We start from the raw sequence: 23,616 nt of genomic DNA, 5'->3' as shown, positions 1-23,616 counted from the left end.
CGTGTGGCCCCGCCTCGCCTGCGCATGCGCCAGCCCGCCACTTTCCCAGAGGCCTCCGCGGCAGCCGGAGGCGCAGCACGTGGCGGGGGAGGCTGCGCAAGCGCAGAACTGGCGGCAAGGCCAGGCCGGCTGCGGGAGGTGGGCTCACGTGGCGGGTGGGCGGCGCCCCGAGCGGGTGGGGCCGGGCCGAGGGGGCGGGGGCGGCGAGGGGCACCGGGGGGCCTAGGCCTGTGCCCGGCGCTGACCTCATCCCTCTCGGTGGCCCCGCCGTGCCCGCCGCCCCCCGGGGTGCCTCCTGCTCCGAGCCCTCCCCTCCTCTGCACCCTGTCGCGACCTTGTGCTCTGCCCTGGCAACAGCCCCTCCCCCCAGCCCTGCCCCCCAGCTCCAGGTGGGGGTCCCCTCCCAGGGACGCTGACTCCCCCGCCCAGCCGCGCCGCCCCCCGACTGCTAGGGAGCTGGTGTTCCCCGTGGGCCCCTCCCTGACGCCCACCGGCCTCCCTCCTCTTCCGGGCCTTGCTGGTCACGCCCTGTAACCCTGCAGCACCCTGACTTTACAGGCGTTTTTCCCCTTTTCTCTTGATCTGACGCTTCTAAAGCCGCAAGTACTCAGCTCGGGTTGGCAGATGGGCTCCTTTCAGGGCCGCCTGCCTGCATTCCCATACTTGCTTGTAGGGATTAAAGACACAGGTGTGCTAACCTAGAAAACCCGGGAAGATGCTCAGGACGCATCCACGGAACCGTCCTTAGGTAAGGAGATCGCGGGGGTCAGGGGTAAAGGCCCCCTGTGGACACCGTCGGGGCCTGCGGCCCTCCCGGCCCCTGCGCCTTGGCTGTCCTCGGGCTGCGGCCGAGAGCTGTGGCCGTGTTGGGGCGGGACCCAGCTGGCTGCGCCCTCAGCTCCCGCGGGACAGGCCGTGGCGGGTGGGCCACGTGGGGCCCGGCTCCCCTGGGAGCTGGCCGGCGCTTGCCCTGGCGTCTTCCAGGCTGCGCAGCCCGTGTGTCGTCTTACAGTCGGGGATACGCAGTGACAGGCCAGGAGGGGCCGTGGGACAGGCTCAGGTGTCGGATTTGAAGCCGCTCTTGGCGGATAATAAAGTTGCTCTCCTGAGGTAACAGGACACGTGGGGAAGCAGAGTGGCCTTTGCCGGGTGGTGGTGGATTTTGCTCGCCAGCTGTCGGGCTCTCGCAGGGCCCTAGGCTAAGGAGCCCTGCCTGCAGCGGGGGGCGGGGGACGGGGGGCCTCAGGTGCGCCACGAAGTGACCTTATCACTTCTCCTTGCAGTTTGTGTTTCTTCCCCCCAAAGACACTGTTCCAGCCTTGGCTTTGCGTTTCTCCCCTTGGGAGTCACGTTGAAACGTTTCTTTGATTAGAGGAAGAAGAGAATACTGAGGGGATGAAGCTAGAAACTCAAAGAAATAGAAAGGGAAGCAGCCAAACAGGAAACCCGGGAAGATGTGGGAAACACCAGGTCTGGGTCTGTTACCCGCGCTCAGTGTTTCATCCCGAAAGCCACAGTCTTCCGTGCGTTGCATTCTTCTTTTTTTTTTTTTTTTTTAAGCTCTGAGCCTTTCTTAGTTTACAGGTCATCTTGTTAATTTAAAAATAAGTACTTTGTGTTCGTGTAAGGTACATTTATTTCAAATTTCAGAAGGTGTGCTGCCGCTGTGCTGTATGCGGGGCAGGATCAGGCCTCGGAGGGGTGGGTGTGGTTGCCCGCTGGCCGGATGCTGGGGGGGTGGGCAGCCACGGGCAGGGGGTCAGGGTGACCTGGACCGCGTCTCACATCTCAGGGGCCACATCAGTGGTGGCCTTTTTGGTGTTTTCACAGAAGTTCTAACCACTGATGGTGACGGGAACATGCTCATGGGGAATGGATGCCCGGTCATCTTGGGGCTTGCAGCGGTGCTTGAAAGTACATCCTCCATCTCAAAAGAGAATCCGGGCCAGGATAATCTTGTTATCAGGTAGGGTTTGTTCACAGCCCTCTTTCTCTGGAGGAGGGGGGGTAAGGCCGGAGAGGACGAGGTGAGTGCTGGGAGGGTCCTCCGCCGTGGGGCTGGGACCTGCACCCCTGTGTTTAGACTTTGCTTTGACTCTAGCAGAAGCAAGAATCCAGGGCAGCCCGGGTGGCTCAGCAGTTTAGCGACGCCTTTGGCCCAGGGCGTGACCCTGGAGACCCGGGATCCCTGCATGGAGCCTGCTTCTCCCTCTGCCCCTCTCTTTACCTGTGTCTTTTGTGAAAAAATAAAATAAAATCTTTAAAAAAAAAAAAAAGAAGAAGGAAGACTCCAGTCCAACTAGAATGTAGACAGAAGCCTAAAGGCCTGCCCTCTCTCAGCTGCCATTGGTCCCTTTTTGGCTTTGTTTTTGTTTGAAATAAATGATTTTGCGAGAAACAATTGTAAAGTTGGTAACAGTAGGTGTAAGCACGTGTTTTCCAAAGAATAAAACCAAACGTGGTTAACACAGCAGGAGGTACCGTGTTGTCCCTGACCCTTCTCTCCCTCTCCTGTTTGTTCTCTGCCTCCTTCTTGTATCAGGTGATAGCCTGAAAAGCTCCTTTTGTCCAGGGAGACAAAGAGGAAGCCTGATGGCGAGCCTGAGGTGGAGTCTCCTTTGAACCGTCTGGTGCTGTGAGCTGTGAGCCAGGCCGGCGCAGGGCTCGCCTCGCGCTGACTGGGATGTGCGCTTTAGAATCCGGTAGCTTGACTTACGTCGCTCTGAGTGTATTTCATGTGTTTCATATTCATTTTGAATGAGGCGCCTGGCCTTGAACTAGGGGACTTGTTTAATTTGATGTGTTCTCAGAGCTATGTCAAGTTGAGTTTACTAGTTTTCTATAGTTTCCGAGGAGAGGCCGGGGAGGTGGGCTGAGGCCTCCCGCAGGCACCCTGCGTGTCCCCGCTGGGAGGTGTGTGCTCACCTCCGCGTGGGCATGTGTGCATCAAGGCTCACACCCTCCAGGTTGCTGATTTGTGCAGGTGGCAGAAATGCGGTTGTAAGGAGGACATGATCCAAACGGTGAACACTGCTGACATTTTACGGAGCTGCTTGGTCCGCCGGATGGAAACACGTGTGCCGTGGATTCGGCTCCTGGGCCAACTGTGTTCAGCCTCATGCTGGGGCGGAGGCTCGGTTTCCCTCTGTGCCTGATGTTCCGTTCCAGCTCTCTTTTTCTCTCATGGAAAATGTCAGAAAGTTCCAGAAGCCTTTATTTTGTGTTTCTTTTAATTGTGATAAAACGGGATCCCTGGGTGGCTCAGTGGTTGAGCGTCTGCCTTCAGCTCAGGGCATGACCCCAGGTTCCTGGGATCGAGTCCCGCATCAGGCTCCCTGCGTGGAGCCTGCTTCTCCCTCTGCCTGTGTCTCTGCCTCTCTCTGTGTCTCTCATGAATAAATAAATAAAATCTTAAAAAAAATAAAAATAGAAGTTCCTTTTGAAGGACCATGTTTCTAAATTGACGTTATCTGGTTCTCCTGAAGCCCCAGGAGGTCGGCTGTGGGCCGGCCAGAGATGCTCCTGCAGCTTCCTGCTCCTTTCTGCTTTGACTAGAGTTGTGCTCTTCACAGATTTGCTGTCTCTTTACCAAACCTATTTATAAAAACAGAAAAAAGCCTGTTGAAAAGACTGCAGACTTCTAGAAGATTTTGAATCTTTCCCTGTTCCTAAAATGACAGCCTTTCACGTGAGCAGCAGGTTTATGTATTTATGTACAAATTTGTGTTTTAGATCTGCATAGGTCACTGAGCTAATGTAGATGAATAACCATGAAAAGCCATCCAAGAAAAAAAAAAACGCCATGAAAGCATCTTAAAGTGTGGTTCTCATGACCAACTTTATAAACACTCACAGGGGCATGAGGTTTATTTTTCCAAATACGGGAAGGGAGTGCGTGAACCTAGTGCCTAACTTTCTAGCGGGGATTTTCTGTGAAGTACGTGGGTGGAGGCTGGGTGGCAAATGGGGGTTTGGGCCTGCGGGGGAGCCTGGGGTGGGGGGTCCAGGCCGCGGGTGTGTCCCAAGTCTGCCGCGCCGCCCGGACCCAGGGGTTCCCCGCCCTGAGAACCACGCTGCACCTGCTGGTTCGTGCGCCCCTCTGACAGGGGCGCTGTGGGGGGGCGGCAGGTACCATGGGGCCCAGCGCTCCTGGGAGCTCCCACTGGAGGCTCCGCCGCTGCATCGTCCCCCTCGCAGAGTGTTCTCCTGCTCTGGGGACCCACGAGGTGAGGATGGCCCTTGGTGGACCTGAGGGGTGCCTGATGACGGGGCCTGCAGACAGGCCGGGAGGGACCGGCCCCGGGAGACAGAAGCTCGGGTGGGAAGCTCCTGAAGACAGAGGACCACGTTAAGTTGTTCTTTCTTTTCTCATTAAAAAAATTGAGTTCTGGGGGATCCCTGGGTGGCTCAGCGGTTTAGCGTCTGCCTTTGGTCGAGGGCGCTGTCCTGGAGTCCCGGGATCGAGTCCCACGTCGGGCTCCCGGCATGGGCCTGTTTCTCCCTCCTCCTGTGTCTCTGCCTCTCTCTCTCTCTCTCTATGTCTATCATAAATAAATCAATCTTTTTGAAAAAAATGGAGTTCCACGTGCACCCGCGGGACCTCCCTGGAGCAGGGCGCCCGGCCCGCTGCTGCCCTGTGCGCTGCGAACCCGCTTCCATCTGTCTGTCCGGTGATGGTGCTTGGGGAGGGCGGCTGCGGGCGCTGAGCCCTGCGTGTGCACCGTGCGGGAAGGAGCAGACGTCTCCGCGGGGAGGCCTGTGGGACCCCAGGCTTGCAGGGGGGGCTGCTCCTGGCGGGGGGGGGGCACCGGGCGCCTCTGCTCAGCCCCACCTGCCCCTGGGGCACGTCTCCACCAGCACCCCCTGCACCCGCTGTGTTCAGCCGGAGGTGGGGAGAACGGCTGCTGGCCTCGTGGCCAGGTATTTCTCATGGGCTTGATTTGCATTTCCCCGATGGGCATCTTTTCTGAGCTGATTGGCCGTTTGTCGGTCTTCTTTGCAGAAATATCTGTTCTGAATCTTTTAACATTTTTTTAATTCATGAGAGACACAGAGAGAGACAGACACAGGCAAAGGGAGAAGCAGGCTCCCTGCGGGACTCGATCCCAGGACCCCGGGGTCACGTCCCCGGCCAGAGGCAGATGCTCCACTGCTGAGCCACCCGGGCGCCCCTCTTTAAAGATTCTTTCAGCCGTTCAGGGTCCCTTGAAATTCCACTGAATCTGAGGGTTCCGCGAGCTGGGTTCTGTTAGGGAACCCCTGGGGTATCTTTCAAGATATTTATTTCTTTTAAAATTTCTTTCAACAAATTTTTGGAGTATAAGTTCTGTACCTTTTTTGGGTTAGATTTGTTTGTTAAGTATTCTGTCTTTGGTGCTTTTTTTTATTTTTATTTTTTTATTTATGATAGTCACACACACAGAGAGAGAGAGAGGCAGAGACTCAGAGGGAGAAGCAGGCTCCATGCAGGGAGCCCGACGTGGGACTCGATCCCAGGTCTCCAGGATCGCGCCCTGGGCTAAAGGCAGGTGCCAAACCGCTGCGTCACCCAGGGATCCCGGTGCTTTTTTTTTTTAAAGTTTTATTTTATTTATTCATTCATTCATTCATGAGAGACACAGGGAGAGAGAGGCAGAGACACAGGCAGAGGGAGAAGCAGGCTCCATGCAGGGAGCCCGATGTGGGACTCGATCCCGGGACCCCAGGATCACACCCTGGGCTGGGGGCATGTGCCAAACCTCTGAGCCACCAGGGCTGCCCTTTGCTGCTGTTTTAAGTGGAATTTCCTTGACTTCATTTTTTGGGTGTTTGGCTGTGAGCTCTGCGGCGTCCCCAAGACCACCCCAGTTCTCCCAGGACCTGGCACCACTAAGGTTGCTTCCGGGGAAAGGGCAAAGGCACGAAGCTCGAGAAGCCAGGTGTGAACTTCCAGGGTCGACCTTTTGTCTGGATTCTGTGCACCGGGGACGAAAGCCTCTCCACGAGTATTCCCAGGGATGGGCAGGACAGACGCTGAGTCCCCACGGTTCACAATGGCATTCTGTCAAATGTGTGTGCGTCTCTCTTCTGATGACCCAGGAGCTGTGGAGATAAGCTCAGCTGCATGTGACAGTCACCGCCCCCTGGGTGTGCGCGGCACCAGCGCTGCCTCCACCCCTGCGGATGGTACTTACCTGGAAAGTGTTAGGTGGAGGGGGAGACGCGGGGCGGGGGGGGTGCCCACCTGCAGGACTCATGCAGGGACATGCTCAGTGTCCATGTCTGTCCACATGGCTCATCGCACACACCTGATTTCTGTTGCCCCGGCCCCCCCATGGGCATCTGCAGGTGCTCCTGCCCGTCCAGCTGTGTGGGGTTTAGCTCCCCTGGAGGGTTGTCCCCAGTCTGCACAGTCCCCTGGGCCTGAGGCCTGCCCTGCGGCGCCGACATCCCACAGCTGACAGTGCTGGCTCTGTGCCCGGGAGCTGGTCCAGACCAGGTCTGTGCGTTGGGGATTCCAGGGAGACCCGGGGCTCCCCTTGCGCAGCGCACAGCAGACACCTCGCAGCCTTCCCCTCCCTGGTGGGCGCGTCTGCCCGGAGGCCAGAGCCTGACCTGCTCCTTCTGCCCCGAGAGCCCAGCTCCAGCAGCTCGGGACTCCAGGGGCTCTCTAGCTGGGCACAGGGCCTGTTTCCCCAGAGACTCCGGTCGGCGACAGCCTGCTAAAAAGCCATCATTTGGGGACTGAGAGTTTCAGTTCTGACCCTCCACTGGCTGCGCCAAGCAAGGCTGTGGCGTTCCACTAGGTGTTCTCTTGGTGCTTTTTCTGGTTGGGATGATCCCTCTAGCGTTGATGAAATTATAAGCATTTAACATTTTATATCCATTTTATGCTATATTCGGGGGTGCAGCACCCACAAAATAAAATGTCATCACAAACACCCCATGTTCTCTTGCTGCAGGTGTACTCACACCCCGACAGTTACGGTCTCCCGGGGATTTTGGCAGTTGCTTTTTCTGCATCTCTTGGGATGATCCTGTGTTTGTCTCTCCTATCGACAGGGGGTCTCACGTTGGGAGCCCTGCCTGCGCCCCTGCACCACTTGGTCGCGGTGTAGGATCTTTGCTGTGTATTGTGGGATTTGGTTTACTAGGGTGGGGTGGGGGACTTCGGCTTCTGTACTTAAGTGGAGACCAGTCTGTGGCTTTCTTGTGATGTCTTTGGTTTTAGTATCAGGGTAATGGTGGTCTCAGACTTGGGAAGAGCTGCCTGCTTTTGTTTCCTTTTTATTTATTTAATTTTTTTTTTAAGATTTATTCATGAGAGACGCAGAGAGAGAGGCGGAGACACAGGCAGAGGGAGAAGCAGGCTCCCTGCATGGAGCCTGATGAGGGACTCTATCCTGGGACCCCCAGGGTCACACCCTGAGCTGGAGGCAGGCACTCAACCGCTGAGCCCCCCAGGTGCCCTGAGAGTTTTCATTTAAAAATTTTTTTCGGGATCCCTGGGTGGTGCAGCGGTTTAGCGCCTGCCTTTGGCTCAAGGCGTAATCCTAGAGACCCGGGATCGAATCCCACATCGGGCTCCCGGTGCATGGAGCCTGCTTCTCCCTCTGCCTGTGTCTCTGCCTCTCTGTGTGTGTGTGTGTGTGTGTGTGTGACTATCATAAATAAATAAAAATTAGAAAATAAAAGGAATCAGCTTTATAAAAAAATTTTTTTAAATAAATAAAATTTTTTTCAAGGTTTATTTATTTATTTCAGGGGAGGGGGAGGAGCAGAGGGAGAGAATCTCAGCAGACTGTCCGCTGAGCACGGAGCCAACGCGGGGCGCGATCCCACGACCCTGAGACCATGACCTGAGCCGACAACAAGAGGCTGACGCTCAAGCGCCAGGTCACCCAAGCGCCCCGGAGGGGAGCTCTTAGTCTGGGGCGTGTGTAAGGAAGGTCAGAATCAGAGCAAAGACTGTTCGTATTCAGTGGTGAACAGGCTGCAGCCACCCCGCCCTCCGGTCCCCCACCTGCTCCCTCCGCCCTCATCCTCTCCTCCCTGTGAATAGCAGCCCTGGGTCCCTCGCTGTTTTGTGCCCAGAGCTCTCGTGGCCTGACCGTGGCCTGACCATGGCCTGACCGGTTGGGACAGACGACCAGTCCACTGCGGTGGCTCCTGGGGCTGCGCTGGCCTCAGCGGCAGCGCGTCACATCCACTGTGCAGTCAGGCGGAGCTCCTGGGGGAGGATGGGCCGCAGCCCATGCACGGCCTGCCCTGTCTCTGCCCCTGCCCTGGCCTCTGCCTCTGCCCCTGCCCCCACCCTGGCCCCTGCCCCTGGCCCCGCACTGGCCCCTGACCTAGCCCTTGTCCTCTGTCCCTGCCCCTGTTCCTGCCCCCTGCACCCTGTCCCTGTTCCTGCCCTGGCCCCTGCCCCTGGCCCTACTCCCTGTCCCTATCCCCTGCCCCCTGGCCCTGTCCCCTGGCCTTGTCCCCTGCCCCCTGGCCCTGTCCCCTGGCCTTGTCCCCTGCCCCCTGGCCCTGTTCCCTGCCCCCTGGCCCTGTCCCCTGCCCCCTGGCCCTGCCCCTGCCCTCACCCTGGCCCCTGCCCCTGTCCCTCCCCCTGCCTCGGCCTCTGCCTCACCAGTCACCACCAGGAAAGCAGCCTTGGTTTTGAGACATTTGGTTTTCTTTTAAAAGGTGGAACCAAAAAATAAATAAATAAGTAAATACATAAAAAGATGGAACAGAGGGACGCCTGGGTGGCTCAGCGGTTGAGCATGTGCCTTCCGCCCAGGGCTTGACTCCGGGGTCCTGGGATCGAGTCCCACATCAGGCTCCCTGTGTGGAACCTGCTTCTCCCTCTGCCTGGGTCTCTGCCTCTGTCTCTCTGTTTCTCTCATGAATAAATGAATAAAATCTTTTAAAAATGAAATAAAAAAGGTGGAACAGAGGGCAGCCCTCTCAGGTCCCCTCCCCGCGGGGCTTTGTCCACCACTCACTATGGCTCAGCGAACCTCCCCCTGCTGCCCACCACATGCGAGACAAAACAAAAGGGGAACGTTGCTGAGCACCTGGGCTCGGGAGGGCTCTTCTGTTTGCTCCTTTTCTCTCTGGATGTGGCCTTCACCTGTCGTGTGGCCAATGGCCACACTCTCCCGCCTGTGATGTCTGGTGCAGGATGAGGCCTCCACCCCGCTGAGGGGCCCTGTCCCCCTCCTAGTTCGGGAAGCGTGGCCTCCCTGCGTTTGCCAGGTTCCTGGAGACGCGGCAGGGGCCGCTGCTGACATGGAGCACGCGGGCTGCAGGCAGAGGACAGCGAGTGCGCGGCCCCGGCCACATCCATGCTCAGCTGCCTGGAGCCCCGCTCAGCGTCCCCTGCTTCGTGGGCCGCACAGGTGCCCCCAACTGGCATGCCTCCAACGCCATGCCTGTCATCGGACCTCCCTCCCGCAAAGCCTTGGGAACCTGCGCATCGGGGGTGGCACCCCCGCCAGGAGGTGGCCGCGGGCCTGGCCGACCCGGGGAGGCTGGTCCCCAGGCCCCTGTGCAGCCCTGGTGTGTGGCTGTGCCCCGGGGCCGGAGGAGTGGGTCCTGCCGCCCTGGGGTCCTGCCCTGTGTCCTGGGCTCTCCCCGAGAACCTGGGTCTTCTCGGCAGGTTTTGGGGGCTTGGGTGTCCATGGAGAAGACGGACGGGATTGGAGGGGACGTTGGCGTGGCCCCCTGACGGACGCCGCAAGCAAACACCTTGCATTCTAAGTGCCCGGCTCTGCTCAGTAGGACGTCCTTTGTGTTTTCCTCACTGTGGAAGCAGCACTGGGGACCGTGTACAACGAACTGCTTGTTGCCATCACGCGGGGGGTCGCCGACCCCGTGCTGTGTCCTTTGCGGCGTGTCCCCTCCACCGAGCTGCCTCTCGGGCTCTCTTCACAGAGGGACCGGGGGAGGCTGTGCCCGATGGGCTGCCTGGCCAGGAGCCAGGCCGTGCTCCCATCGGTTCCCACACAGGGAACCTGCCCGGGACCAACAGAGGGCGTCCCCAGTGAGGGTGGACCCCAAGCCCTTGACTCGGGGGACAGTGTGACGGTCCGTGCGAGGCCTGTGTGCCACCCCTCCCCCCATCCCACTGTGGGCAGGGCCCCCCAGACAGGCGGGCAGGAGGGCCCCGGGGCAGGGCTGCCACGCACCCACCGCCAGGCTCTCCCTCCAGGTTCTGTAGCTCCAGGGGGGCAAGGGATGGGAGGTTTTTAAAATCCAGTTGCAGGGGGATCCCCGGGTGGCTCAGCGGTTTGGCATCTGCCTTCAGCCCAGGGCGTGATCCCAGGGTCCTGGGATCGAGTCCCACGTCGGGCTCCTTGCGTGGAGCCTGCTTCTCCCTCTGCCTGTGTCTCTACTTCTTTCTCTCTCTGTGTCTCTCACGAATAAATAAATAAAATCTTTAAAAAAAAAAATCCAATTGCTGAAGGTCAGATACTTTTTCTTTGTAGTTTATAGGTCTGTCTTAAGAGGCATCTCCTCTACCTCCAGACCTGATGGAAATCATGAGACTCGATTAGCCTTGGTGCCTGATATGGCAGCTGGGTGGGACTTTTGGTGCCATAAAAGGGGTAGGTGTCGGGGCGCCTGGGGGCTCCATCTGTGAAGCATCAGCCTTTGGCTCCGGTCATGATCTCAGGGTCCTGGGATCGAGCCCCGTGTCAGGCTCCACGCTCAGCGGGAAACCCACTTCTGCTTCTGCTTCCATCCCCCACTGGCTTGTGCTCTTTCTCTCTGATAAATAAGTAAAAATCTTAAAGAAAGGGGGGAATCCCTGGGTCGCTCAACGGTTTGGCGCCTGCCTTGGGCCAAGGCGCGATCCTGGAGTCCCAGAATCGAGTCCCACATCAGGCTCCTGGCATGGGGCCTGCTTCTTCCTCCTCCTGTGTCTCTGCCTCTCTCTCTCTATCATAAGTAAATAAAAAAATATTTAGAAAAAAAAATCTTAAAGAAAGGGGGGTAAGTGTGTTCTGCATGTGGAAGGACAGTAAATAACAGTGCCTGCAAGTGAGCTTGGCAACCAGACCTGGCCCCCGACCTCTGCTTTTGCTCCCGCCACCCTGGGGCCATCCTCCACCACCTGTGGAGCCCTGCTCCCTGGAGCCCCCTCGCTCCTCTCGCACAGGTCCTCCGTGTTCTGGAGATCTTCTCGCGGCGCCTCCTGGAAAGATGTTTCACAAGAAGTCATGACACATTTTTTGGTCAATTTGCAGACTGGAAAATAACGTTTAACCACCAGCATCACGAGTACGCGGCAGCTTTTAGGCTACAGGTTATTTTCACGTGTAATGTGTTTTTTTTTTTTAATTTTTATTTATTTATGATAGTCACACACGGAGAGAAAGAGGGAGGCAGAGACATAGGCAGAGGGAGAAGCAGGCTCCATGCACCGGGAGCCCGACGTGGGATTCGATCCTGGAGACCCGGGTCTCCAGGATCGCGCCCTGGGCTGAAGGCAGATGCCAAACCACTGCGCCACCCAGGGATCCCCATTCACGTGTAATGTTTAAAGCCTCCGTCCACTGCCTTCTATCTGCACAGTGTGAGGTCCCCCAGGGGTTGCCCCGAGTGTGCTTCTAGGCCTCTGCACGTAGCCGCCGGCCCTGCAGTGCCGTGCTGCTTACTCACAGGGGTGCCGGCAGGTGCTCCCACCGCAGCGACACGGGTCGTCCGTCCTGGGGAGGATCGCAGGAGGTCCCTGGACATCCCACTCCCACCACCTTCTGTTTTTTCCTGGAATTCTCGCTGGTCATAATCTGTCTGCCTCCTCACTGGCCTCTTTGCCTTTTCCCTTTTGTAATATTTTTTAAAGATCTTAGTTTATTTGCGAGAAGAGAGAGCAAGCAAGCATGAGCAAAGGGAGAAGCATATGCCCCCCTGAGCAGCGAGCCTGATGTGGGCTCGACCCCCGGACCCCAGAATCATGACCTGAGCCAAAGCAGGCGCTCCAGCAATGGAGCTGCCCGGGCACGCCCTCCCTCTGGATTAATTTCTCACTTGCACGTCAGAACGTTGCTTGGATGCCTGGGACGCTGGCTCCCCACCACGCAGGAGCGAAGGTGGTCAGCAGTCCGCGGGCACAGGCGACGCTCACTGGCCACGAGCCCCCGGTACAGGCACAGCAGCTCCCGGCCCGTCTCTGGGCGGCTCGCGGTCTCCCGTGAAGGACCCGGACTCCAGGTGTCGTCAGGCACCGCCCGCTTCCCGCTGCAGCCTAGCTCGTCATCCGTACGGCCGCCTGCGTGCGACATCGCTCCCTTGGTGGCCTCACGCCTCCGTCTGCTCCTGCCTTCACATACACTGTGGTCCTGTATCTCAGCCGACATTGCTCTTATATACGGAGTGTTTGGATGGAGTCCACTTGGTCATTTTGTTTGCTCCCCGTTCTGTCTCCTATCAAGGACCATCACCTGCGATCATTTTCCCTCTTTGCTGTATAAACTTCAGAGGTTGTTTCAGTGAAAGTTCCTTACTGATAAACGATCTTGTATTTCATGTATCTATGAATGTCTGTTTCCATCTTCTTTACGAAAAATAATGTTGCAGGGCGTGCAGTTCTAGGTTGGCAAGTGTTTCCTCCCAACACATCGAAGAGGCCGAGCCAAATGCCACTTCTGTGTTGCTCACAGAAGTTTGCTGATGGTGTGACTGTGGCTCCTTTGTGGGTGATCAAAGCCTTTCTCTCGGACGTGAACATCTCTTCTAGTCTGTGCTCTCACCATGCTGTGTCTGGGTGTGGATTTCTCGTTTTCTTGCTTCAAATACATTATGCTTCCCAGATCTGTGAATTTATGTTTTTCATTAAATAAGGAAAAGCCTGTAGGAACACTATAAACAGGGGCCCAGAATAATTCTGTCCTGTAAAATGCAGAATCTTGTCCTTGTGAGGAATGAAATGAGCCTGTACAGATGCCAGGCCCCTCCAGGCACTCTGAGCTGAAGACTGGCACTATTTGTTTGCAGTTGTCCTCTGTGACTCACATGTTGAAGGTGGTGGTTCCGGGTCTGGAGGAGGGCTGGAACTTCCAGTGTACTGGTAACGAGTTCAGTGTCCTCTCCTTTCATGATTTGGTTTCCGGATTATGGGGAGACTGGGCCAGTTAACACTGTGATGCAAACACTCATCTTCCCCAGGTGGAGCTCGCTGCTGTCTCGCTGCCTGACCTCACCTTCAGCTCCATTCTCAACCCTGCACAGTATGAGAACTTGAGCCTGGATGGAGAATGGGACGGGGTGGGCTGTGGTAGCCAGGAGCTAATAAAGTTGGGATTTGCATCATCATGGGGTGCATCATCGCAGGGCCTCACCTGTGTCCTCTCCTTCACTCTCTCCTCCTGGGGCTCCTATCAGCTCCACGTTGAGCCTTATTCTGTTTTACAAATCCTGTCACATTCTCTCTGGATTTTTCCTCTCCTTGTCTGTGTGGTATTCGATTTCCTTGGATAGATCTTCCCCCACACTAATGCCCTCTTCAGCAGCGTCTAATCCATTATTTAACCCACCCCACTGAGTTCTAGTCCAGCAATTGTATTTTTCATCTTTAAAAAGTTCTTTAAAAACTGCCTGTTCGGGATCCCTGGGTGGCGCAGCAGTTTAGCGCCTGCCTTTGGCCCAGGGCGCAATCCTGGAGACCCGGGATCGAATCCCACGTCGGGCTCCCAGTGCATGGAGCCTGCTTCTCCCTCTGCCTATGTCTCTGCCTCTCTCTCTCTCTCTCTCTATCATAAATAAATAAAAATTAAAAAAAAAAAAAACAAAAAAACTGCCTGTTCATGCCTGATAGTCCCTCATTGTTTTCTCACTGCTGTGACTGTCTTATTCCTGTACACACGTCATACATAACTATTCTCTTGCCTACGTTACTGGCAATGTCATTATCTGCAGTTCTTTGAGGTTTATGTCTGTTTGCTATTTTGTTGACCCTCATTCAGTGAGACCTTCCTGGGTGCTGGGTGCTCTCTGAGGTCATTGCTTGACCTTCTCAACAGGAATACAGCAGGTCTAAGTAGCACAAGCTCTCCTCCAGAGTGACTGCTTTGATTTCTACTGGTATCTGAGAGGAACCATGAACCTGGGACCCTTCAGCCTATCTGAATATTTTGGCTCAGTGTGGGAGTCCTGGGCTGTTTCTACCTCACCCTTGGCCCAAGAGTCAGCAGCCCAATGTCTGTGGTGTCACTGAATCCAATCTGAGGGCAACTCTGCATAACCCTGGGCCTAAGCCCACATCTGAAAAAGAAATCGATGCCCACAAGAGCCCTAGACTTGTACTGCTATTTTGGAGGTCCCAGCCAGTTACAGGACCCACAGTAACTCACAATCAGTGGTTAAGTTAGAGCAGATAATAACCATGAAGTAGCATCAAACCATAGCCTGACCACGGCAGACTGGGATCATGAAGCTGGACCCTAGGACGCATGGCCAGGTGACTGCTCAGATTGATCTTAGTGGTTACAGTAAACTTTCAACAAAATGACCTCATCCAATTCATTACGGCAGAGTTCTAGAATGTTCAACGAAGACACTTTGCCCCTCCTGACAAATAACAAATATCCGTATCCACGACCCTGTCATGATGTGATGTAAAATGTTAAGTTATGAATAATGAATTCACTTAAATTTTACTTTCTGGTTTCTCCGCAGATTCCAAGGTTCCCTGAGTGAGCACATTTCTCATACCCTTTCACACCCCCAGCACACCCTGACCTCTGCTTCATACAAAACATTTAGTCCATCTGTTGATTAAATATTCTGAAGAACCGGCTCAGGAATCACCACTCCTGGGAGCTCATCCCAATTTCTTTCCCCGGCCCTGATCATCTGTGTGCATATCCTATGTTTACTTCCCTGGAGGTACTCCTGTTACTGGGCATTTTATTGGGCATGACACGCATGGCTTTCCTCATCTCTTTCACTCTCTAACCTGTAGAGTCCCTGAATGCACGTGTCATGGTGGTTTTGTCTCAGAACAGTGGTAGAGAGCCTGGGCAATTAAGTGCTTAGGAAACATTTATTGAAAGTACAAATATCTTTTCCTTTCTTTTTTCTTTTTTATCTCTTTCTAGAGCATACTAGCAGGGTGGGGCAGAGCGACAGAGAGAGGGAAAGAATCCCAAGCAGACTCTCTGCTGAGCATGGAGCCAACACGGGCCTTGATCTCATGATCCTGAGATCACACCTCATGATCCTGAGATCAGACCTGAGCCCAAAACAAGGTTCAGACATTCAACCATCTGAGACACCCAGGCAGCCAGAAGTTACAAATATTGAATTACTGAATTCTACTTCAGAAACCAGTGCTATACTGTATGTTAAGTAAAATATAAAAAAAAGGACAAATTTTAAATCTTAAACTTCCTTTTCTTGTACTGCCTTTATGAGGCTGAGCAGAGTTCTTCAAGCTACATACTTGGTGTGAAAACACAGCAGATCTGTGTTCTTGCCTCCTCTGCTCAAGCTCGCTGTCTCCTCTGTAAGCATCTTTCACATACTCCCCTACATATTTCACCAACACCCTTTGGTGGAAGGTATTCTGCTTTGGCATACTCTGTATGGAGGGCTGTGTTAAAAATCATTCTGGTTGGGGGATCCTTGGGTGGCTCAGCAGTTTGGTGCCTGCCTTTGGCCTGGGGCATGATCCTGGAGTCCCGGGATGGAGTCCTGCATCGGGCTCCCTGCATGGAGCCTGCTTCTCCCTCTGCCTGTGTCTCTGCCTCTCTCTCTCTCTGTGTCTCTCATGAATGAATAAATAAAATATTAAAAAAAAAATAGGGCAGCCTGGGTGGCTCAGTGGTTTAGCACCACCTTCAGCCCAGGGCCTGATCCTGGAGACCTGGGATGGAGTCCCAACGTCAGGCTCCCTGCATGGGGCCTGCTTTTCCCTCTGCCTGTGTCTCTGCCTCTCTCTCTGTCTCTCATAAATAAAATCTTTAAAAAAATAAAATAAAATAAAAATCATTCTGGCTACAGGAGCTCCTACCTTGACAAGACACACAGATACAAACACAGAGCTTTGATACAAAGTAGAAAGTGACTCTTGCCTTTTAAAAAGTGCTATGGAACTAAGAAAAACAAAAAAACAAAAACCAAAAACCCCAGCAACCAGCAACAAAACCCAAAGCAAACAACTCCTGATAGATAAGTCTCAAAAACGTTAAACAGCGGGAAAGAAGTCAGTCGGAAAAGTAGATGTTGAATCATTCTATTTAAGTTCTAGAATGAGCAGAAAGAGTGACAGAAAGATCACTGGTTGCCTTGGAGGCTAAGGGGGTTTGGTTTGAAGGTGGGATGGAGACCTCACGGCAGTTCTCAAGGTCAAAACAGGCTATAGTTGTCATATCTCATAAAACCCGGCCTTCAGCTCTATGCACTTCACCCTATGTGAATTGCACGTCAGCAAGAAGTGTTAAAGAGGTGAAATTCGTTTTGGTGGACACCTCTTCCTCCTGCGGGGAACTCCGCATTCCCCGCCCAGGAAAGCAGCCTTCCCTGGGCCTCCTCCTGGCCCGACCGCTGGGCCGGGGCAGCAGATGCCCCGGGGGGCTCCCCATGGGCCAGACCTCGGGGCACTGGCTCCCTCCCCCTCCACCCGCGGGTAGGACGAGGGCCACTGCCCCCCCCCGGGCATGCAGGGTCCAGGGCCTGCTCCCCGTCCCCCCGGGGGAGGGGGGGGTGCTCACTCCGCACCGTGGATGTGCTGGTGCTGGATCAGGTGCGAGCTCAGGCGGAAGGCGCGGCCGCACTGGGCGCACTGGAAGGGCTTCTCGCCCGTGTGGACGCGCCGGTGCCGGAAGAAGCCGGACAGGGCCCGGAACGCGCGTCCGCACTCGCCGCACGCGTAGGGCTTCTCACCCGTGTGGATGCGCCGGTGCTCGCTGAGGAAGGAGCTGCGGCTGAAGGCGCGGCCGCACTCGGGGCAGGCGTACGGCTTCTCGCCCGTGTGCACTCGCCGGTGCTGTAGGAGGTTGGAGCTCTGGCTGAAGGCCTGGCCACACTCCTGACATTCATAGGGGCTGTCGCCGCGGTGTGTGCGCTGGTGACGCACCACGTTGGAGCTGTGCAGGAAGGCCTTGCCGCACTCGCTGCAGGCGTACGGCCGCTCGCCCGTGTGCGTCCTCTGGTGCTTGGCGGCGTCGGAGCGCTGCCCGAAGGCCTTGCCGCACTCGGCACAGCCATACGGCTTCTCGCCTGTGTGAGTCCGCTGGTGCCGCACCAGGTTGAAGCTCTGGCTGAAGGCCCGCCCGCACTCCTTGCACACATAGGGCTTCTCCCCGTGGTGCGTGCGCTGGTGGCGGACCACGTGTGAGCTGTGGATGAAGGCCTTCCCGCAGTCGCTGCAGGAGTATGGCTTCTCCCCGGAGTGAATGCTCTGATGCTTCGCCGCATCCGAATAGCATTTGAAGCTACGGTCGCAGGTGCTGCACTGGTAAGGCCGCCCCCTCCCAGGGCCTCTTCCGCCCGTGTCCGGCAGAGCTCTCAGGGCGGCCTCTGACCCTGGCGGCGCACTGCTCTCATGGCCAGTATCCCCTCCGGGTGTCTCAGAAACCTCTGGAACCCTAGGGGAACCTCTGGGGCTGTCTCTGGCCCCCTCGTTCCCACAGCGGTCCGGGGGCTCATGTGTCCAGGGAGGCCCCTGTGTGCTCTCTCCATGCCATGTCCCTTCTTCCTCCAAAGCCTCCTGCCTTACCGTCAGCTCTGCGCTCTGCGCCTGCGCCCCACGCTCGGCCACTGAAGCGGCACAGCCAGAAGCCTGGCTGTCACCTGATGCCGGTGCCAGGGAAGCTGGAAGAGAGGGTCAGACAGGTATGACTGGGGGCCTAAAGAAGCTCTGATGGTACGCAGCCACGTGGACTGGTGGTGGCCATCTGGGTAAGACGCCGCTGACAGTAAGGGTGGGCGGGCGGGCGGCAGACACCTGTAGTGCCAGCCCATCCCTGCCCAGTTCTCCCCAGCACCGGATGCCCATGGTCCCAGGAGTGGGCAAGGGCAGGAAGCTAATCAATCAGGACCCTCCGCTGGGACTCTACGGTAGCCTGAGCCTCTACCCTCAGGCTCAGGAGAGCAGGAGACAGAAACCCAGAAGGCTCTGGGTGCCCCTGCTTCTGCTGTACGGCCTGGAAGGCAAAGACAACTGGCAGCAAAGCAGGGGTCCTGGGTGGCACACATTCCGGCCCCAGAAGCTCACTTCTGCAACCCTGGACTTCCCAAGACAACTCTGTCCCTGACAGCTCCCCACAGCCCAGCACAAAGGGCCTCTGGTCCACACAAGAGAATCCTTACTCAGAGGTCAGTGCCGAGAGTAAGCGACAGCCAGCGACAGGAGACAGAGCCGGCTGGGCTGAGGGGCACCCGTCCTGGCTGAGCACAGCCTGGCCCCACTGGCTCCTGGGCACAGACCGCGCGCCCATTTAAATAAATGACTTTAGGGGTGTGGTCGCCAAACACTGGGCAGTTCTTGCCACCTTTGCTGCACCTACAGGGGCACCTGGGAGGTGAGACAAGGATGCCGCCTTGCACTTGGCTCAAGGAGGGCACCCCCCAGGGCAAGCCCATTGACCTCAAGAGCAGCTTTCCACAGGGGCCATGCCCACACCGCAGCCACACTTCTCAAGGGCTGCGGCAGCCCAGGGGGTAGAGGCCTCTGCAGGGCAGGGACAGGGGCAAGGCCAGTGGTCCCCGGGGCAGCTTAGCACAGGCAGGCACCCACAGCCACTTTCCATGGATTCCCTAATGCAGGGGCTGTCCCACTGAGCACCTGGAGATGGGGAGAGGCCCCAGGCACAGGCCGAGGCAGGAGGCCTCTGGGAGCCCCCCCCGCCCCCGTGTCTGGTCTTGTGGTTTGGCACACTTAGATGTTCCAGAAATTGACCCCTAGCACTGAAGCAGGAGTTATTCAGAGTTAAAATGGGGGGAGGGGCACACACACCCTTTCCAGCTCCTGTGGGTCAGGCTTCAGGTCCCTGAACTGCCTGCCCCGAGGCCATCCCAGGCACCAGCAAGGGGGGGGGGTGGGTAGGGGAAGGGCATTCTTACAGTGACAACCTCCCAGGGGGCACCGAGGAGCCCTAAACCTGGAGCCCTCATTCTCAACTGGGGCAGTTTGGCTACATCGGAAAATATCTTTGGTTGTCCCAGCTGGGAGGGGGCGTTACTGGAATCCTGTGGGCAGAGGCCAGGAACGCTAAGTATCCCATGATGCACAACACACCCTGACAACGAGGAGTCTTCCATCCCAGAATGTCCACTGCCAAGGCTGAGAAACCCTGACGGAGGGAAGTCTTCCCAAAAGGTTACAACGTGGTTTCTAATTAAGAAATTCAGTCCCCTGGCCAAGAAGCCAGTCTCCAGAGTGACGCACACCAGACCTGTCAGGCCCACCACTGGCCTCACACTTGCTTCTATTCCACTTCCAGGCCACGGATCCTGTGGCAGGTGCGAGGAGCCAGCAACCAAGAAGGGTGCTCTTTATTCCCTTTAAAACTCTGTGTTTGGTTGTAACCTGTTTCTCTTCCACCTCTCTGGGTAAGTTGATATTTGCTACATTATTATTTAGTCTCAAACCGCAGGGTTGTGGAGAAGCGCGCCTGGGCCGGGCCAGGATTAAGGTCAGAGGAGGGAGGCAGGGAGGGAGAGGCACAGCCTAGATGTCCAGGACTGGAAGGGCAGCTCCAAGGCAAAACCCAAAGTAGGGGTGAGTGCTGTTCGTGGACACAGGTTAGCTGAATCACGGGACACAGGGGTTCTCTGACTTCAAAGGAGAACAGGTACAGGTGTGTGGGGGGTGTGCAGTGTGTTCTAGGAGCCATGGCCGTACTCCACGCAGGCTCCCACTGCCGAACCCGACACATCAGAGTATGACAGTGAAGAGCCTGAGGCAGTGCGGGCATCCGTGCGCAGGGGAGGACATTGTTGTCCTGAGCACTGGTTGTCTCACGGTGTAGTAACACCAACAACAATAAACTGGATAGGAGTCCTCAGCTCCGACGACCCATAAACATGGCCTTAAACCTTCAGAATAGAGAGGGGCCTGGGTTTTCACTCATCACACTCTTCAGGGTCACCTAGTCTGAGGCTGGCCGAGAAACAGGGCCAGAACTGATAATCTCATTCTAAGAAATCTCCAGGCAGGGGGGCCAGAGAAGAGACAGGGGTGCAGACGTTGGTCAGGGGAGCAAAGGGATGGAACAGGGAGTGCTGAGGCCAGCAGGCTGAAGGGGTGGGAGCTGTGCCAGGCAAAGAAGGGGACAGGGAGGTGCTGCCCAAGCCCAGCTACATCCCCTAGCAGCCAGGCAGGTGGGCTCTGGAGCCCCTATTCCTAAGCTGTCCCCTCCTCCCTGACCCCACCTGGCTGTCCACCCCTCACCTGCATGTGTGTCCACCAGGGTAGCCCTGTCCATGGTGTTCTGGAGACCCAGGCCTGCGGGCTCTCCTTGCTGTGCCTTGCAGAAGCACCAGGAGTGGGGACACCTGCCTGAGTAAGAAAGAAGACAGGGGAGAAAGTGATGGGAAGTGAAGGGAAAAAAGTCCCTTCTCCTGGGGACTCCACTGGGCCTGTTCTGTAGCCAGAAATCAAAGTCATGACTAAACAGACTCCCCAGTTAGTAGTGTTCCATAAGGTACCCTCTGGGAATGCTGTCCTGACTAGGCTGGCCCCCTGGGCCCACCCAGGCAGGTGCAGAGCACAGGTCTAGCCGCCTGCTCTGGTCCTGCCCCACATCTCTGGTCAGTCCTCAGATGTCTGGAGACATAGCTAGGGATTTAAAATGCTTCTTGATAATTACAGAGGTTTGAATATAAAAATATGAAACCAAAAAAATAAAAATTTTAGTAGTGCAGTTTTGGATTGTGGAATGTTTTTTGCTGTGATTAACACCAAAGGTAAAGTCTGACAGATTTAACTACACAAGGAAATTTAATGTAAAAAAACAAAGAAATGAAAAAAGAAAACCCGAGGGACAAGGTATATTTATAACATAAAGATTCATGTACTTAATACATAAGGACCACTACGTATTAATGAGAAAACAAGAAAAATCAGTAAGGGTCAAGTAATCCACACAAAAAAGCTGACAAAAGGCCACTGTATTTTTAAATATAACTCCCTCATTTGTAATTCAGAAAGGTAACATAACTATCACTTTGTACTTTAAAGGTAGCAGAGGGGATCCCTGGGTGGCGCAGCGGTTTGGCGCCTGCCTTTGGCCCAGGATGCGATCCTGGAGACCCGGGATCGAATCCCACGTCAGGCTCCCAGTGCATGGAGCCTGCTTCTCCCTCTGCCTGTGTCTCTGCCTCTCTCTCTCTCTCTCTGTGACTATCATAAATAAATTTTAAAAATATTTAAAAATAAAGGTAGCAGAGACTTCAGGATGGCCAACACCTGCAGAGCAAGGAGATGCGGGAGACACCCAGCAGCTGACGACCCACGGGGCCTCCAGGCACCCTGACGTCTCGCTGGTGGGGAGCTACCGCACAGAGATCACAGGTGCTCACTGTATGACACTGCACCTCTGACTTGCTTTGGAACAAACCTTGGAAGCAACGTAATCTTAACTAAAAAATAGGGCAGGTTAAAGTGTGCAAACAACTGGGAATGAAGCAACCCCTGGTGACCGTCACAAATATCAGGTGAGGCTGTCCCAGAGGTTGCTGCACTGGTCAAGGGGAGGAGGTGTAGGGGTCCTCAGGATGGTCGGGGGAGGAGGTCGGGGTCCCTCAGGATGGTCAGGGGGAGGAGGTGCAGGGGTCCTCAGGATGGTCAGGGGGAGGAGGTCGGGGTCCCTCAGGATGTTCGGGGGGAGGAGGTGCAGGGACCCTCAGGATGGTCGGGGGGAGGAGGTCAGGGGTCCTCAACTGTCAGGGGGAGGAGGTCGGGGTCCCTCAGGATGGTCAGGGGGAGAAGGTCGGGGTACTTCAGGATGGTCAGGGGGAGGTCGGGGTCCCTCAGGATGGTCAGGGGGAGGAGGTTGGGGTCCCTCAGGATGGTCAGGGGGAGGAGATCTGGGGCCCTCATAGTGGTCAGGGGGAGGAGGTCCGAGGCCCTCAGAGTGGTCAGGGGGAGGAGGTGCAGGGTCCCTCAGGGTGGTCGGGGAAGGAGGTCTGGGGCTCTCAGGATGGTCAGGGGGAGGAGGTTGGGGTCCCTCAGGATGGTCGGGGGGAGGAGGTGCAGGGTCCCTCAGGATGGTCGGGGAAGGAGGTCCGGGGCTCTCAGTATGGTCAGGGGGAGGAGGTCGGGGTCCCTCAGGATAGTCAGGGGTAGGAGGTCTGGGGCCCTCAGGATGGTCAGAGGGAGGAGGTGCAGGGTCCCTCAGGATGGTCGGGGGAGGAGGTTGGGGACCCTCAGGATGGTCAGCGGGAGGAGGTCCGGGGCCCTCAGGATGGTCAGGGGAGGAGGTCGGGGTCCCTCAGGATGGTCAGGGGGAGGAGGTGCAGGGTCCCTCAGGATGGTCAGGGGGAGGAGGTGCAGGGTCCCTCAGGATGGTCAGGGGGAGGAGGTCCGGGGCCCTCAGGATGGTCAGGGGAGGAGGTCGGGGTCCCTCAGGATGGTCAGGGGGAGGAGGTCCGGGGCCCTCAGGATGGTCAGGGGAGGAGGTCGGGGTCCCTCAGGATGGTCAGGGGGAGGAGGTCCGGGTCCCTCAGGATGGTCGGGGGAGGAGGTCGGGGTCCCTCAGGATGGTCGGGGGAGGAGGTCGGGTCCCTAGGATGGTCGGGGGGAGGAGGTGCAGAGTCCCTCAGGATGGTCAGGGGGAGGAGGTACAAGGGCCCTCAGGATGGTCAGGGGGAGGAGGTGCAGGGTCCCTCAGGATGGTCGGGGGAGGAGGTCGGGGTCCCTCAGGATGGTCGGGGGAGGAGGTGCAGGGTCCCTCAGGATGGTCAGGGGGAGGAGGTGCAGGGTCCCTCAGGATGGTCAGGGGGAGGAGGTCCGGGGCCCTCAGGATGGTCAGGGGAGGAGGTCCGGGGCCCTCAGGATGGTCAGGGGGAGGAGGTGCAGGGTCCCTCAGGATGGTCAGGGGAGGAGGTCGGGGTCCCTCAGGATGGTCGGGGGAGGAGGTGCAGGGGCCCTCAGGATGGTCGGGGGAGGAGGTCCGGGGCCCTCAGGATGGTCGGGGGAGGAGGTCCGGGGCCCTCAGGATGGTCGGGGGAGGAGGTGCAGGGGCCCTCAGGATGGTCGGGGGAGGAGGTGCAGAGTCCCTCAGGATGGTCGGGGGAGGAGGTACAAGGGCCCTCAGGATGGTCAGGGGGAGGAGGTCGGGGTCCCTCAGGATGGTCGGGGGAGGAGGTCGGGGTCCCTCAGGATGGTCGGGGGAGGAGGTCGGGGCCGCCGCGCTGGTCAGGCGGGGACTCCCCTGAGGCTCTCACTCCGCACGGCGCACGTGCAGCTCTTTCGAAGCGAGAGCCCCGCATCAGCACACGGACCCGCGCCCGGGCCCCGGGTTCCCGCTCCGGCACCGCCCGCAGCACCTCAGCGACACTCACCTCCAGCCCCACCGTTCGCCGGAAGCGCTCGATCCCCAGCGCGGCGGCGCGGCACTTCCGGTTACGCTCTAGGCCGCGGGAGGCCGTGCACTCGGCTGCTCCCCGCGCGGGCTCCGCATCAGGCGCGCTGGTCCT

At 56.9% G+C, this 23,616-nt stretch overlaps 1 protein-coding gene and 1 long non-coding RNA gene across 4 annotated transcripts; one reads left to right on the top strand and one right to left on the bottom strand.

The window, feature by feature from the left end:
• The first annotated feature begins 180 nt into the window (after positions 1–180).
• LOC144283438 (uncharacterized) lies at positions 181–2,316 on the top strand. The gene is made up of 6 exons (XR_013352026.1): positions 181–389; positions 674–748; positions 1,013–1,110; positions 1,373–1,523; positions 1,805–1,966; positions 2,102–2,316. It is a non-coding gene; the product is annotated as an uncharacterized LOC144283438 (long non-coding RNA).
• ZNF696 (zinc finger protein 696) lies at positions 457–23,616 on the bottom strand. 3 transcript variants are annotated; one of them, XM_077847522.1, is made up of 4 exons: positions 23,482–23,616; positions 20,369–20,476; positions 16,858–17,787; positions 457–3,594 (listed from the first exon to the last, which is right to left on the bottom strand). In XM_077847522.1, exons 2-4 carry the CDS (start codon positions 20,400–20,402, stop codon positions 3,467–3,469), a joined length of 1,092 nt encoding a protein of 363 aa, XP_077703648.1. In that variant the 5' UTR covers positions 20,403–20,476; positions 23,482–23,616; the 3' UTR covers positions 457–3,466. The 3 variants fall into 3 exon arrangements, with proteins under 3 accessions (XP_077703648.1, XP_077703645.1, XP_077703646.1); XM_077847519.1 differs by lacking the exon at positions 457–3,594 and adding an exon at positions 16,192–16,382 and having other exon boundaries at positions 16,686–17,787; XM_077847520.1 differs by lacking the exon at positions 457–3,594 and adding an exon at positions 16,192–16,382 and having other exon boundaries at positions 16,693–17,787.

This window comes from Canis aureus, chromosome 14 (assembly GCF_053574225.1).
Source record: "Canis aureus isolate CA01 chromosome 14, VMU_Caureus_v.1.0, whole genome shotgun sequence".
NCBI classification, from domain to species: domain Eukaryota; kingdom Metazoa; phylum Chordata; class Mammalia; order Carnivora; family Canidae; genus Canis; species Canis aureus.
Note: the sequence above shows the minus strand (reverse complement) of the source record. Positions and strands in the feature narration are given on the sequence as shown.

Coding starts and splice junctions, on each gene's coding strand:
- ZNF696 (XM_077847519.1), bottom strand. CDS start 20,402: ATGGACAGGGCTACCCTGGTGGACACACATGCAG. Junction 17,788..20,368: donor CCTGGTGGACACACATGCAG/GTGAGGGGTGGA, acceptor CCTCTCTTCCAG/CTTCCCTGGCACCGGCATCA. Junction 16,383..16,685: donor CAGCACATCCACGGTGCGGA/GTGAGCACCCCC, acceptor CAATTCACATAG/GGTGAAGTGCATAGAGCTGA.